At 37.8% G+C, this 12,336-nt stretch overlaps 2 protein-coding genes across 5 annotated transcripts in view; one reads left to right on the top strand and one right to left on the bottom strand.

Moving 5' to 3' along the window:
* The window catches only part of Zasp52 (Z band alternatively spliced PDZ-motif protein 52), a 24,723-nt gene extending 16,814 nt beyond the window's left edge, over nucleotides 1-7,909 (top strand). For all 4 annotated transcript variants that reach the window (XM_066300474.1, XM_066300493.1, XM_066300468.1 and 1 more), the window contains 5 exons: nucleotides 529-3,514; nucleotides 4,258-4,444; nucleotides 4,507-4,627; nucleotides 7,070-7,185; nucleotides 7,243-7,909. In XM_066300474.1, the coding sequence (XP_066156571.1) occupies nucleotides 529-3,514; nucleotides 4,258-4,444; nucleotides 4,507-4,627; nucleotides 7,070-7,185; nucleotides 7,243-7,320 (3,488 nt within the window). In that variant the 3' untranslated portion in view covers nucleotides 7,321-7,909. The remainder of the gene's footprint in view (nucleotides 1-528; nucleotides 3,515-4,257; nucleotides 4,445-4,506; nucleotides 4,628-7,069; nucleotides 7,186-7,242) is intronic.
* Nucleotides 7,426-12,336, bottom strand: LOC136349145 (probable tubulin polyglutamylase TTLL2). The gene is made up of 12 exons (XM_066300504.1): nucleotides 11,593-12,336; nucleotides 11,305-11,398; nucleotides 10,482-10,601; nucleotides 10,326-10,429; nucleotides 10,112-10,271; nucleotides 9,262-9,538; nucleotides 9,002-9,204; nucleotides 8,789-8,946; nucleotides 8,579-8,742; nucleotides 8,442-8,524; nucleotides 8,208-8,390; nucleotides 7,426-8,149 (listed from the first exon to the last, which is right to left on the bottom strand). The coding sequence occupies exons 2-12, from the start codon at nucleotides 11,383-11,385 to the stop codon at nucleotides 8,021-8,023; spliced, it is 1,662 nt and encodes a 553-aa protein (XP_066156601.1). The 5' UTR covers nucleotides 11,386-11,398; nucleotides 11,593-12,336; the 3' UTR covers nucleotides 7,426-8,020.

Below are 12,336 nucleotides of genomic sequence, written 5' to 3'. Positions count from 1 at the left end.
CTGTTATCCCTTTTTCTTAGGCCGAACATCCACTTTAAACTCTGCGGGTGGACTTTTTAGAGGTAGATCGCCTATCTGCTCTGTTTCTAGGCTTTTTTCTCATTTTCGTCTCATTCTATGTATAAAAGAGGGCTTTCTTGTGAAGAATTATTAATATACAAGAAAGTCTACTTCTAGTCATACCTTTCTAAAATAGTATAGCTCTCTTTCCAGGTTTAACACGGAGTTTTCTATTACAGATTGGTCGTTCAATTCCAAACCGCGGCCGTTTTCCTTAGTATCAGACTAGATCCGCTTTATCGAAATAGCTTTAAATTTTTGCATTTCAGCTTTCTATAGAAATTGTCTTTTTTGTGAACTTAATACGCGATTTTTCAAAACGCTGATTGGCCTATAGGTTTAGAGTTATACTATTTTAAATAACGTTCAACCGCATTTACTTACCCGCTTTAATATGTTATTTTTTATTTTTCTTTTCGTTTCCTTTCGTTTAACCCTTTTGTGTGTGGTGTGTCGCTATATGCAAAGCCCGGACAACCAACGTAATCTGGCCCCCTCCTCACGAGGACTCAGAAGTTCCCACTGCTTGTCCTCTTTTCTATCCACCCCCATCGAAAATTGAGGCTGAAATCGAGAAGAAGTCTGCCATTAAACGGAGGACTCAATTTGAAAAGGAGTATTTCTCAGAAGACGCCGACGCAATGGACGAAACTCTGTCTTTTTACTCCGAAGATATTTCTTTCACAGGAAGAAGGAGTGCAAATGAATGTTTGGAAATTTTATCTGAGACTTTAGATACTCAGAAACTGGTTGAGAATGTTATAAAATCAAGCCCAAATTTTAAAGTTCCGCCTATTAATAACAATGATGTTAGTGCAGTAAATTTTGAAACTAGTTGTGTTAAACCACCCATAACTGAGTGCTGCCAAAAACCTGACTCTTGCGATCTAAAGAGGCCCACTCAGTATGCACCAAACACACTTGAGTGCCATTTATCCACAAAAATAGAAAATACAGTTCCCCAAAAATGGGAGTCTCCTCTAACCCAAGCTGTACGCACAACTGCTCCAGATCCAGACACTTTTTCCTTGATGCCTTCCAGAAAAGCAGCGGCAAGCCCTATGGCTTGTGCCCTTGCAATTGCCCCTGCGCAGCCCTATAATCTCTCCCCCAACACTCAAGGAGCTGTATCACTTCCTGAAGAAACGGAGCCATATTTCCCCCCAGAGCATCCTATTATACCCTTAGAGCAACCCGAAGAAACTAAAAAAAAGGAAGAGCGTTTGCCCATACCTAAACCTTACAGTCCTTTTGTTAAAGCTCTGGAAATTGCGCCTGACCGGCCTTTTACCCCCATGGGGGGACCCCCGATTGTGCCCCCAGTGAAGAAGAAAGCTAAAGATCCTTTAGATAAATTACTGGATGAGTTACCTAGACCTAACGATCATCTGGATATGAGGTCTGCGTTAACTACAGCCCCTGAAAGACCTTATACTCCTCTTATTGCTGAGTACATGGATACCAATGCTAAGAAAGAGCAAAAAGTTAATAGAAGTGACTTGATTAGACCGTTGAAGCCTGAAGAGTTACCTGCATCTTTTAAAATGAACGTAAAAGAAGCGAAACCTCCAAGTTACTATGCCCCAGTAGTCCTGGAGGAAAGGATTAGGGCTGAGGTTCAAGAGTCCCTTAACGCTTCTGAGAGTAAAGAAATGAAAATAATCGAAAAGGAGACAATTGAACCTGCTCAAGTGTCTCATCAAATTATCACGACCCCCCAAGAGCCTCAAGTTCAAGCAGGGAACTATGCCCCTATGTTCCAAGGCTTCACCTGCTCTTTCAAAAACAAAACTGATCACTCCCAGTTCTCAGTTGAGGTTAGCACTACTCCTCCAGTATTGAGTCCTCCTCCCAAAGCGCAAACTCCCATTTCATACGTTGCAGTTGTGGAGGAAAAGCCAGCTCGGGTCACTAGAGAAAAGATCGTAGAGGAGAAGTCTGGAATGCAGCAAATGTCGAGGAGAGAGGAGAACATTACCATGGAGGTGCAAAGACAGGCAGAGGAGGTTGTTCAAGTGAAGCCTGTGCCTGTGAGTACCATGTTGCGCAAGCCTGAAGGTTTACCCAGTTATCAGATGGATTTAAAGGCCACTGCTGAAGCTGATTTGATTTTGATGGAGAGGAAACAAAGGGCTGAAGCAAGAATTGAAGAACAGAAAAGGAAACAAGAGAGGCAAAATCCGGTTCTACAAAATCCTGTAATAACTGTAGCCCCAAGTGACTCTAATCACTTCTATGGGGAAAAACCTGCCTCTGGAACATTATCCCCTCGCCCTCGATCGATCACCCCCAGCATGATCAATAAAGCTCCTCCTTTACTTCCTTACTACCAAGACAATTTAGTTCCTCATTTCGTGGGTACTGTTGAGACAAATGTCTTCGATCCTACTCATCCAGAGATTTCTCGCACTCCTAGCCCCCATCCAGAGAGTAGAGCAGATCGCAGCCGGAGTCCTTCTCCATTTCCGGGATTACACAGGCAAGAACGCGCTAAATCACCTGCTGAAGGTCCTCCACCAAATCCTCTAAAATTGTCGAATCCTTTGCCAAATCCTCAGGACTCCAAAATAAATTTGGCAAAACAAAATTTGCAAACATATCTTCCAGAATACAAAATTCAGAGAGATAAACTGGAAGAGATGAATGTTTATAAGAAGAATGTTGATTTTGCAGAAAACAGCGACTTTCATAGTCAAAATGTTGCATATCCAAACACGGAAGTTGGAGTCAGAACTGGAAATGTACAACAACAAATTCATCAACTTCTTCAAGTAGCTGACATTGAGAAACACGAAACTCAGCTGCAGCAATCATGCGGAATGGTAGCAAAAACCGACATTGCTCAGAAGACTCATCAAGAGCATCTAGCAAGTGTCAACGAGACTCAGAGTAATGAGGTGATTGAGGATGGGACGACCAAAGTGCATAGAAGAAGGATTGTAACTGAAGAATATGAACATAACCATAAGGAGAAAAATATTGAAATCGCCACAAGTGTGACTCAAAAGCGCCCTTTCTGTAATGTAAATGCAGTCGAGCAAAGCCCAGTAGGACAGAGTTTCCACATAACCAACCCTCATCACAATTTGACTTTAAGCAGTAAACTGGATACTACAGCAACTCTCCAACAAGCCTCTAATAGACTTTCAGAAGGGCAGTCTCAAGTTACCCAACAATTTCACTCCTCAGCCCCAACTCCTCCTCCTCCTCCTCCTCCTGTGCAGAAAGTATTTCCACCTGGCTCCTTGGCTCCAATAAAGCATGTCGCTTTGCCGAACAAACCTAGTGGAACCGTTACCAAACCCATTGTTCCTAAACCCGATGTAGGTGCCGCTGGAGGTCGTCAAACTGGAGGAATTACCTCTGCCCCTAAGAGAGGGAGAGGTCTGCTAAATACTGCCGCCCTCCCTGGATCCAGAATCCCCCTGTGCGGCCAATGTCATGGTCAAGTCAGGTAGTTTTAGTCTACAATTTTCTGCAGCTATTTTTTCGTTTTCTGTATTGTGTGTTGCACGGTTTTCCTTGTTTTAGAGCATGCGAGTTGCCAGACTAACATCTTTGTGGAGGAGTGCGAGCAGCTTCCTCTACCACCTCCCCCCAACTCCGTCCCCGTTTACAGTCAAATTAACATCGCAATTCCTCAATCCAATTCTCGTCAACTGGACTCAATTGGGTCCTCTCCCAAATCTGATTACTCCAACTCCTCCACGTCCAGCGGACAATTGTCAGTGGCAAAAGAAAGAGTCATAAGCGAGATCAATAAAGGACTCGTTCCGTTGAAGAGCGTGAATCTGTCTCAGACTCAGAGTCCTCGCATGAATTATATTGTCAGCAATGTGAAGACTATCACTGAGAGTGATGGAGCTAGAAAAGTTAAGTCCGAGCTGGTAGTTCCCATCAATAATGGGGACAAAGTTGGCACCTTACCTGACCATTTGACTTTCACCAATAAAGCTCTCAAAGAGGAGGTATTGGAGGAGACTTTTGGGAGAGTCACTATAGTGGAGAGCCAATTTGATGCTACTGCTAACAATAACAGGCCTTTTTGCCACAAATGCAATGCGGAAATTGTTAGGTAATTGCACTCAAAAACTTATTAGAACAGGCTCCTGGTTTTAAGGCTTCAGAGCTACTAATACATGTTTCTAGTAGAGTCCTAATATTTCAACTATGACAAAACTTTGGTGATTTTCCCAGAGGACCTTTCATAACAGCATTGGGGAAAATCTGGTGCCCGCAACATTTCACCTGCATGACTCCCTCCTGCAAACGCCCCTTGCAGGACATTGGGTTCGTAGAAGAGAGAGGACAGCTCTACTGCGAGTACTGCTTTGAGCAGTACTTGGCTCCGCCCTGTTCCAAGTGCAATTCGAAAATCAAAGCTGTAAGTAGATACAAATCAACGTTGGCAAATTTATAGAGAAACCTGGAATGAACTTTTTCCAGGACTGCTTGAAGGCTATTGGGAAAAATTTCCATCCAGAGTGCTTCAACTGCGTTTACTGCGGTAAGCTGTTTGGTAATAGTCCGTTCTTCTTGGAAGATGGTAATCCGTATTGTGAAACTGGTAAGTTGGTAAATTAGTGACAATATTTGGTATAAGAATTCTTTTACTGCCGCTATTAACTTGAAGAAAAGTTCATCGTGTGCTTGCTTGAATTGAATATAATAATTTTCGAAGAAACAGAATTGAGCCTAATTAAAGCAGGATAGAATTATGATCCCTTAAAACGCTTTAACTGGTTGAAACTCGACAATAAACATCGGTTCTATTTGAGATTAAAATATTGGAAGCTGGGTTGAACGTGGGTAAAAGTAACTACTACGTTTTAATACTTTCCCACAATACCTGTAACTGTGACTTGAAACTGACGTTAAATTCTTATTAATATAAAGTGAAATTATGATTCGTAGGAACATGTTACGCTACTGATTAAAATATGAAATCATGGACAGAAAAGTAATTATTTATAAAATCTCTTAAAATCAGAGAACATACACGTCGAAGTTGTCCTAGGGTGAAAAATCGTGGATAAATCAGGATAAATTTGTCTATAAAGGTGCTATGCAGGGAGTAAAAGCACTAATTTGGACGTTATTTAATATGACCACAAACCTCCCAAACAAAAATATAAAATAACCTGGAAGCGGAAAAAATTAACTTGTGTTTTAATTACTTGGACAAAGCTTGAGCAGAAAAGTATCTGAATTAGAAACGAAAATACCAAATTAAACTTGTTAGACCTCTATAGTCTAAATCATGCCCAAAATGACCTTCAAATGGGATTTCACGTGTTACGTAAACCTGGCAAAACTAGAATATACGGGCTGATTGGAGGAAATATACCTTATACGAAAGTTTATAGATTAACCCTGTTTGTGAATTTATAGTACGCATAGTTCACACTTCAAATATCAGTTGAATATCTTAAAAAATACGACTCATCAATCTATACGACTATGTAAAAATTCAAATTTGTATCCCTTCAAATAACGAAAATATGGGAGTGTCTTCATCTTATGCGACACACTGTATATAGGGTGCCGAAAATTTGTTTAGGTAACGAATAAGATACGTTTTGCAATTTCCCCGTTGCTAATAAAGCAACTTGCGGTCAATTTTATAGAATTTACATTTAATAACTTTTTACCCTGTATGTTTTACATGAAATTTGATTCAAAATCTGAAAGAACAATATTTTTTTCATTAGCCATGTATTTTCGTTAAATTTCGATGTCTCGATTCGTTTTCAAGAAAAATCTGTTTAACGTCATTTAATAACTATTAATGCAACACCCAGTGTGTATCCGAAACCGTCAATAATTGGCGTGTAACATATTCAGCTTTCAGTTGTCCCACTGTTAATGAATAGTCCTGTATAAAGAGTTCAAGTTGAGAGTGCAAATACTCTAGTTAAATATATTTATTGTGTAATAATTGAACTTGACGAACTATTCTATAAAAGTGAAAATTAATCTAAATAAAACATCGCCAAAAATTCGATATAATAGTTAAGGTAAAAATTTATGAAATTAAGGTCAATCCACTTGAGGTTCCTGGATAAATTGGATTAATTCAGTTATTACTCAAACTAACTGAATATCTCTGAGATATGCGAGAAATCGCGCTGAATTAAACGAAACTCTCCATTACCACGAGCGAATAATATAGAAAGTTGTAGTTACAAGTTTCCACATTGCTGAGAGAACTTCATTTTAAGGTGCAGAAGTAAATTGAGCTTTAACTGAAGCTTCCATAATACTAATTATAAATGTTAAATAATTTATACAGGATGCCCGGAAATAACGTCAAACTATTTAAGGAGATGATTTTAGAAATCAAAATAATAAAAAATGGTTTTAGAAACATGCACCAAAGATTGTTTCTTAAAGGGACTAGAACCCCATAAAAACGAACCCTGAAGATGTTTTTTTCGCAAGATTTTCGAAACTGTTCGAGCTAAAATTGTGACATTCGATATACTATAAAAAATTGGAACAGAAAAACTTGTTTATTTTAATAGTTACAGATTTTGCAATTGGCGTCATATACAGGGAGTCTCCTCCGTAAAATTGTTTCATTTCTGACATTTTTTAATTTTGGAAATGAAATTACTGGATCGCAAGTATTTTTAAGTAAAAAAGGTCCTCTAGTTTTCTATTATTAGGATAGACCGTTTTCCAGAAAAATGTGTTTTTATAAATGTATACATCGGCAATAAGCAATTACGGAATAATCTTTCACCGAATAATCAATATTCTAATTGCTCCTTTCGATAGACTAAAAGAAAGAAAAAATATTGCAGTTCTTATTAGTTTTCGGAATAATTTCCGTCGTTCCCAAACGATAAAATCTGAAGGGTTTATAAAGGCCGTTTAAAAGGGTAGTTTGAAAAATTCAATTACACCTTCGTAGAGGTTTTCCTTGATTTCTAGGTTACATCAAAGCCATTTTTTCAGCGAATGATGCACCAATTTTAAACAATTAAACGCTTTTTCTTTAATCTAGATTGGAACGAACTATTCACTACAAAATGTTTCGCATGCGGTTTTCCAGTCGAAGCCGGCGATCGCTGGGTTGAAGCCCTCAGCAACAATTATCACAGCCAATGCTTCAACTGTACGGTAAGGCATTATAATCCATATTGATTTCATTAACCTAATTATCGATTTATGTAACAGATGTGCAAAAAGAACCTGGAAGGCCAAAGCTTCTTTGCCAAGGGCGGACGTCCTTTTTGCAAAAACCATGCCCGCTAAAAGCCCCATTCAGTCTCAAATGCTTCTTCACAAAGCTTGTTACTATTAATGACTTTCTTGTTCTTCATATGTTCCACCCGTAAATAATCCTAACGATTTACCTACTTTATTTTATTTTATTTACCTGTGCTGGGATATGTAATGTGTTCGTTCAATTCTAGTAGAATCAATATTGTTACCAGATTATCGGTTGAGGGTTTTGCTATTTAATCAGATCTTTCTAACTTTCTTTCTTAACATTTCAACCCTTAATAATTTCAATTAAATAAGTTGCAGCCCTAAGTAATATTCAATTGAAATGTTGAGAGAATTTAGTTGTAAATAAACACTTGTACATTTTTTTGAGCTTTTGTTCGTTGTGTTCTTAGAAGGAAATGATTGCACATTGATTTCTTTTTGATCTGTAAAATTGTCGTTTTTATGTAGATATGTCAATATACAATTTTAAATTTAAATTATTATTGTTCGTTGTATGGAGTTGTGCCATTATAAAATTAGCGAATTAGGAGGATTGTTTGATCGCATCGTGTAAAAATTACTCTGTATAAACTATATCAAGTATAGTAATAAAATAAGACATAACGCGGAACGCAGAGATCTTTTATTTGCAAGGCAGTGAAATTCATTTGCAAAGGCTATATTGGCATATTAGCAACTTGAAAAAAGCCTCAAATTTGGTTTGTCGAAATCAGAAATTCTTTTACAATGGTGGAAGCCATATGTCTCCACTGATATCCATTTCTTGTTGAAAAAATTCGGTCAATTGACTTTCAGAAGCTGTGGGATGTTTCTTCGCTAAGTCCTTAGCTGCTTTCCTGAATTTCATCACCTTTAGCATGTAAGAAATGTTGGCAAGTATACTAGGCAAATTTGATTCATTCACCAACCTTATTTACCATGACCTTTACTCCCATGTTGCTGCTAGAATTGCCGCCGATGTTGTTGTTTTTATCCAATTTATCCTCTCCATTCAAGGGCCAAATCCTCACCCAACCCCCTTCCCCAGACCTGGGCCTTCTCCAATCCCTACCGTTCCCCCAAGTACTGTTTTTCTTAGTATCAGATTCTATCTACAATAACATTTAATATACATAAAGAAAAAAATTTTGAAGTGTAATTACCATTAATGGCTTCTCTTTTGGCACATTGTAAGTATAGGGCAAGCCCGGGTCTACTTGGACTTCTGGCAGATTCATGTAAGTCTCTTTTTTTTTAATAATCATAATTTACACCGTAGAAACAGAGTTAAAATACTTACTTTGATTGTTGGCAGAAGAAGACCGGATTCTGGCACGACTAGTATTACCTCTAGATGATATTTGAGGTGCAGACATGCGTTTGTATCTTCGCCTCCATCGGCCTGCAGCACTCAAAACTGTGACTGTCCCTTTTAAGGAGCCTCTCCTCTCCATTTCCTGGTCCCTATAGGAAATTTCTCCAGAAAAGTTTTTTTTATGTGATAAATTACCTATTATTGTATTCGGAATTATCCAGCCAGATGTTGAATATAGACAAGCCTGTGTTGAACAAGGGTAATCCTAGGAGATCGAACATGTCATGCAACATTGGCTTTTTCACAAGGCAGTCCACATCGCAATCGTTGCTCAAAGCAGGGCTCAAGTTTACCTAACATTAAAGAACAAAATGGTTGGATGTTTCTGGAATTTTACAAGAAATATACTTCTAATAACCAGGGCTTTAAGGTGCTGTCTATTAATACGTCAAAACCGAAGAACTCGAAACAATTTGTTGAGTGTGGGATTTGCTGCACTTGACTTAAAATTGTCAGGATCACCAATGAAGTGATTTTCTGCCAAATAAGCCAATCGGGAATAAAAGCTTGTTGGAAATATCTTCTAAGCTGCCTTAAAGTCCATTTGCAGCCTAGGGATCAAATGTAAACTTACTAAATTCTAATTATTTCTGTCTCTTAGATCTTACCAGATCCAACTCGATCCTTCATTTCCGCATAACCAGGTCCAAGTTTATTAATAGAGGAATTCGTAAGGTGTCGAAAAGGGTTTTTTAAATCGTTCAAACTGAATTTGTCGGTTCCAAATCGGGCTAGTCCTTCACGGTACATGTAAATGGTGAGAGGGTGGTACGAAGGGACGCAAACGTAGAGGCGCAAGTCAAACTTGTAGCCCCCTATTAAAAGCGGCTTTTCGATGTAGCGTTGCACAACGGTATTGGTATCATAGCTCAATTCACTCAATTTCTAAAGATGGGAGGTAATGGTAAATTACATATAGCCAAATAATGCTTTATTGTATGGATTGATCAAGATTTAGAGTTGAGTAATATCCAGGAAAAGTTAAATATGTATTGAAACAATGAATTAGTCCTTTAAGAATTTGTTATTTTTCTTCGCTATTGCGTCAAGACACAGGATAAAATCATATTTGTTATTAAACAAACATGAAGCCTTCTATTAGAAAGGGCTCTTCGATGTAGCACTGCACCACTGTGTCGGTATAATAACTCAATTCACTCAGTTTCTAAAGGTATAAAATTAATAAATTTTATACAGTTAAAAAAATACCTTATAGTATAGATTGATGAGGGTTAGGAGTTGGGTAATATCCGGGATTAAGTGAAATGTATTATGATGGTGAATTCTTTTAATAATTTGAATTTTTCCTTCATAATTATATCAGGATGAAGGGTAGATTGAGTTACTATCTAATAGTGATGACATTTTTGACAGCTGATCCAGTACACAAAATTCAAAAATGCATTTTAAACTTTTTTCGTTTAAAACCTCAACTTTTTAACGAGTTTTAATTCTCACCTTAAACAAGAATATACCTTTCCCCTGACTCTGCGCTACTGGCTTACAAATCCAAATAGGCTTCTCATCTGAAACCAAATTTTCCTCTTTGCTTGGTCGACTCCTGCTACATTCTGCTGCTAATTTCGTGTATTCTAATGGCAAGTTATACCCAAAAGGACTAAAATGTCCTCTATATTAATATTTCTGTAAAACTTTTTAGCATAAAAAATACCTAAAGTCATATACTGAGCCATAAACTCTCTTCATTGATCTCATGTATCGTATCAGATTGTCTTTTCTGCAGATTGTGGACCCTTTGGGAATGTGATTCAAGTACTAAAACCATAAATAGTGCAATTCGAGTTGCTTTTTCAAAAGCTTCTTATACCTGCCAAGAATAGAGGCTTTTGTGATGATTGCTGGAAAATCCAGTGGTCCTCCACCACAAATTCCAGTTGTTCTCATTGTGCTCGCTGTCGTGTTCTTTCCAACCACGCTCCAAACAAACCTGAGAATATGTGAACGCTAGCTCATATAAAAATAATAAGTAGATAATGTCTTCTTTGACCTACATATGCTTGGTACGCAGCTATCTAATTTGTTTTAAACTAAAAATTGTATAGCATGCAATGGAAGCCTAATATGAGCTCCAATTCCAGTTCTAGAAGGGCCGATTTATTACGGTTAATTTAAAATTAGCCGCATAAAGTTTCGAAGAAATGCAAATTCACGAAGAAGATTATGGGAATTCCTTGATATTGGCTGCCAGAGATAGCAGTTGCATTTTCGTTAATTATTATGCTAATTTTCTGCACCTGGTACCCAGTGGTATAGTTGGAGAGTTATTTTATTAGTGCTTGGATATAAGGTCAACAGTGTAAATCGTGTCAATTATGCAGCAAATTATTGCTCGACGGCAATTCACCATACTGCTAGAGCTATGCTTGAGTGATACAAACTTCTAAATAGCTAGGTTTGTTAAGGAAGCTTTCCTTCAATTTGAAAGTTTTTGGTAACGCTAACTCTAATGGTAACCGTTTAAAATTAATGTGAGGGACAATACTAGATTCATGGTTGTTCGGCAAGACATTGACATCCATCTGGATTAATAGAGTCACGCAAATGGCTATAGAGACAAACTCCGCTTCCTAGTTTATACTATTAATATAATACATTTACATGGTTAATGATTATTGGATGAAATTCTTTACCTGAGTTAGCAGCTGTGGCCCTGTTCCGTTCTCGTTTATCTTGAAAATAAAGGGTCCATTTCCAAAGCATTCTTCATACATTATCGTTGAAGGCCTGCAATTATTAATTAGAAAATTCTTGAGGTCACTTCTATTGCAGTCAATACTGGAAGTTTAGTCAAGAGAGCTAGAGTTACGTGCAACAGGTGCCAGCTTTGTTAAGGCACAACGAAATATCGAACATAGTAACGTTTCAATTACTTCAACTTTAAGCCCAAAGGTAAAGCAATATGTAAATGGCACATGTACCTCAAGAAGTTTGCTTCATTCAACTTTATTAGGAGTAATGTAAGGTTTTTAAGGGTAAAATAGAACAACGCGGGGCAAAGCCTCAGTTACGACTGATGAAGGATTCCCGAACAATTCGAGTCGTGGCATGAAAGACGACGGTGACATGCGATGGTCGGGCCATTCATATTTTCCTGCTGACTTCCTGAAAGCTCATGTACCAGGTTAAAACGTCGTCTGCAGCAGCAGCAGCAGAGACTTGAGCTTTGAAAATCAAAAAATAAAATAATTTAAATCAAAATATATAACGCAATTCCTCCTCAAAGTATCGAAGTTGTATAGTAGTTTGTAATAAATGCATTCACCAACTGATCAAGAAAATTTGATTTATTTAATATAATTATTTAATTACTATAGTTATGAATAATTACTGCGTTGTAAGTTTCATAATTTTATTACCACTGTTACACTCCTCCTCCACTTCGTCTACATCATCGCCACTCGGATATGTTTTATTTTCCCGTGGAATCACGAACATTTCGTGTTTTCAAAAGACCCATTTTTTGAGCGCATTTTACCGAAATACCAGTTTACGGGATGGCGTTTTAATTAGTCGTTATTTACATGAATGATATCAAACAAAGATAAACAACAGTCATCTAATATTTAATGGTTTTCGTGTCATTTATATTCGCGGTGAACGTAAGCTTGGCATACTCTATTAGCAGCGGTGGTGACGCTAAGACGATCGATTTTCTCCCCATT

Source organism: Euwallacea fornicatus, chromosome 2 (assembly GCF_040115645.1).
Source record: "Euwallacea fornicatus isolate EFF26 chromosome 2, ASM4011564v1, whole genome shotgun sequence".
Classification (NCBI taxonomy): Eukaryota; Metazoa; Arthropoda; class Insecta; order Coleoptera; family Curculionidae; genus Euwallacea; species Euwallacea fornicatus.
This window is presented reverse-complemented; position numbering and strand designations above follow the sequence as displayed.